General features: G+C 34.7%; 1 protein-coding gene across 1 annotated transcript; it reads right to left on the reverse strand.

Moving 5' to 3' along the window:
• Window positions 1-360: 360 nt before the first annotated feature.
• On the reverse strand, window positions 361-2,236 carry LOC111892254 (uncharacterized). The gene is made up of 6 exons (XM_023888325.3): window positions 2,053-2,236; window positions 1,708-1,908; window positions 1,175-1,483; window positions 938-1,099; window positions 786-869; window positions 361-657 (listed from the first exon to the last, which is right to left on the reverse strand). Exons 1-6 carry the CDS (start codon window positions 2,080-2,082, stop codon window positions 550-552), a joined length of 894 nt encoding a protein of 297 aa, XP_023744093.1. The 5' UTR covers window positions 2,083-2,236; the 3' UTR covers window positions 361-549.
• Between the last annotated feature and the right edge of the window lie 305 nt (window positions 2,237-2,541).

The following is a 2,541-nucleotide window of genomic DNA, read 5'->3' on the forward strand; positions in this document are numbered from 1 at the left end:
TCTATAAAACAAACAAAAGGTCTTTTCTTTAAATGTCTTTCCTTTGCAGACATGACATAAGAGGTCAAAAAGAATTTTTAACAAAAAAACAAACACCATCTTAGTTTACTTTGACTCATGTTGCTTTTAGTTAAGTTCATAAATTTTGTTTGGTATTCTATTTCAAAATAAATAAATTGGAATCACCTCCTCTATTTGTGGCGTTTGTTTGTGTTTGTTTATACTAAAGTTGGAAACCATATGAGAGAAACTTTATCAAAGTTCTGTTATATCGCTATTTAACCAAACATTACATTGTCACCAATATAGTATTACATAAATTTTAAATCAAAGAAAATTAGATGCTGCACTTTTAACACATTTTACCAACCAAATAACATCAATCTATCAATTTAATAGCAAAAACGCTTAAATTCACAATATAACCGCATATACATAGAGGATCAGGAAACTATATATGCTTTCACGATTTCAATGCATCTTGATCTTGGAACTAAAAACTATTGCAATAACAGAAAATAGTTTACTTACAACCTGAATCATCTAAATTCAGACCAAAAGAGAGCCTTCCATGACTGTGGTGGCTTTACCTCGTAGAAGCACTCTTTGATTCTTCTTATCTAAATGTATATCTAAAATGCCACTTCTAGGTGATGCCTGAATACACCAAAAACAGACAAACACGTATAAGTTTCAGTTTTTGTCCCATTGAATTGAAATCAGCCCGAATGCAATATTTTATTTATTTTCTGTTATATAGAGTTAGAGAGAAAGAGAGAATATACTTGATATGCAACAAAATCACATTTCCCCAACTTTTCGTTCCAGTAGGCTGCTACGGCACAATGTGCGCTTCCACAAACAGGATCCTAAAAGAGAAACAAAGTAAAATAAAGAATTATGCCATAATGAAAGAAAAGAAATTCAATATAATTACCTCATCAATTCCATATTTAGGGCAGAAGAAGCGAGTATAAAAGTCAAAGCCTGATCCATTAGGTGCAAGCCCTGTAATTACTATCCCTCTGCCTGGTGCTTTTTTGATCTTATCAAGTTGGGGCACCAATTCCGCAACTTCCTTTCCTGATGAAAGCACCACCTGTGCACCAAAGGAAGAACAATCGACTTTACTCTTGTTTTAAATGAGTGAATGTAAGAGAAATTTAATACATACAAGGATGTCATCAGATGCCATCTTCTTTACATCAACAACAGAAACTCCATTTAGTATCTCAGAAATTGCTGAAACCTCAAGATCACTGAAATCTGAAACGGCCACAACAGGGAAATTCAGTTCGATCAACAACTTGGCTTGTGCTGCACCATTTTCTGTGAATGATGGGTCCTTAATCCTGCTTTCAGGAACTTTTTTGGCAGTCAAAATTCCAGAAAGAGTTGAGAATTCAACCGTGTTACAATTAACCAAGCCTGATTCGAAAAGGAAGTGGGAGGCTGCTAAAGTTGCATGACCACAAAGTTCCACCTACATCACCAGAATAAGATCAACATAGTTTTTATTTTCAATTACTGAATCACTTTTGCTCTTCAAGTACGCATATAGAATTATTTCGCAAATGTTCTCTCAGTAAGAATGAAGAAATTTTCAAATTACAAGTTCTAATGATCAAATGATAACCTAAACAAACATATAAATAGAGGCGATAATATATATATATATATATAGAAGAAATTCAAACAGATGATAACCTCAGCTACAGGAGTGAACCATCTGAGATGGAATCTAGGGTTCTCCGAACCCTTGTCGACGATTGGAGTCAAGTAACAAGTTTCGGATAAATTGAATTCCGCCGCAACTGACTGCAACCATTTATCATCTTTTTCTATGCCCTCTAACCAACACACAGCCGCCGAATTTCCTTTAAACGCCGTATCAGTAAATGCATCCACCTGTTTTGTATGTCAAAGAAAAAAAAGAGACCAGATTAATAACCTTTCAAGATTTCGGTTGCTAAGCAATTTGCAGCTCATGTACTAAAGCCCTTGTGTGTGCCTGGCAAGTGCGAGGGAGATGAGTGAGTATAAGGAACTTACCACGGAGTATTTGATAAGATTTTTAGCCATTTTAACAGAAAGCTTTCAGGTCAACGTCCGCCACTTTCCGGCGGAGTCGACACCTGAGTTTTACAACCGACTGGTTTCCCCTGGCAAGTATGGGCCTACTGGCAACTGTGTCCGATTGTTGAAAAGAATAGGTGAATTACATAAAGTGAAATTAACAAAGCCTTCTAGCTAGCGTTACTTTGAAGTTGAGGGTTAAGTCCACTAAAACATAAAGTGAAATTAAAATTGATTTTAATTTTTATGTCTACAAATATGTCCCTACCAACAAAAGTGTTATCATTTTATATTTTTTTAACTAACTAATTAAGGCTATAAATAAAATTAATTGAAGAGTGATTTGTCAAAATTTTAGTGGATAGGATTAATTATAGGCATAAAAGGTAGGAGGTAATTTAATTTCTCTTACATAAAAGGTCTCTCGCTTCCGATTTATTCAACTTCGATGGTCCATAAACTTTC

Source organism: Lactuca sativa, chromosome 5 (genome assembly GCF_002870075.4).
Source record: "Lactuca sativa cultivar Salinas chromosome 5, Lsat_Salinas_v11, whole genome shotgun sequence".
Lineage (NCBI taxonomy): Eukaryota > Viridiplantae > Streptophyta > Magnoliopsida > Asterales > Asteraceae > Lactuca > Lactuca sativa.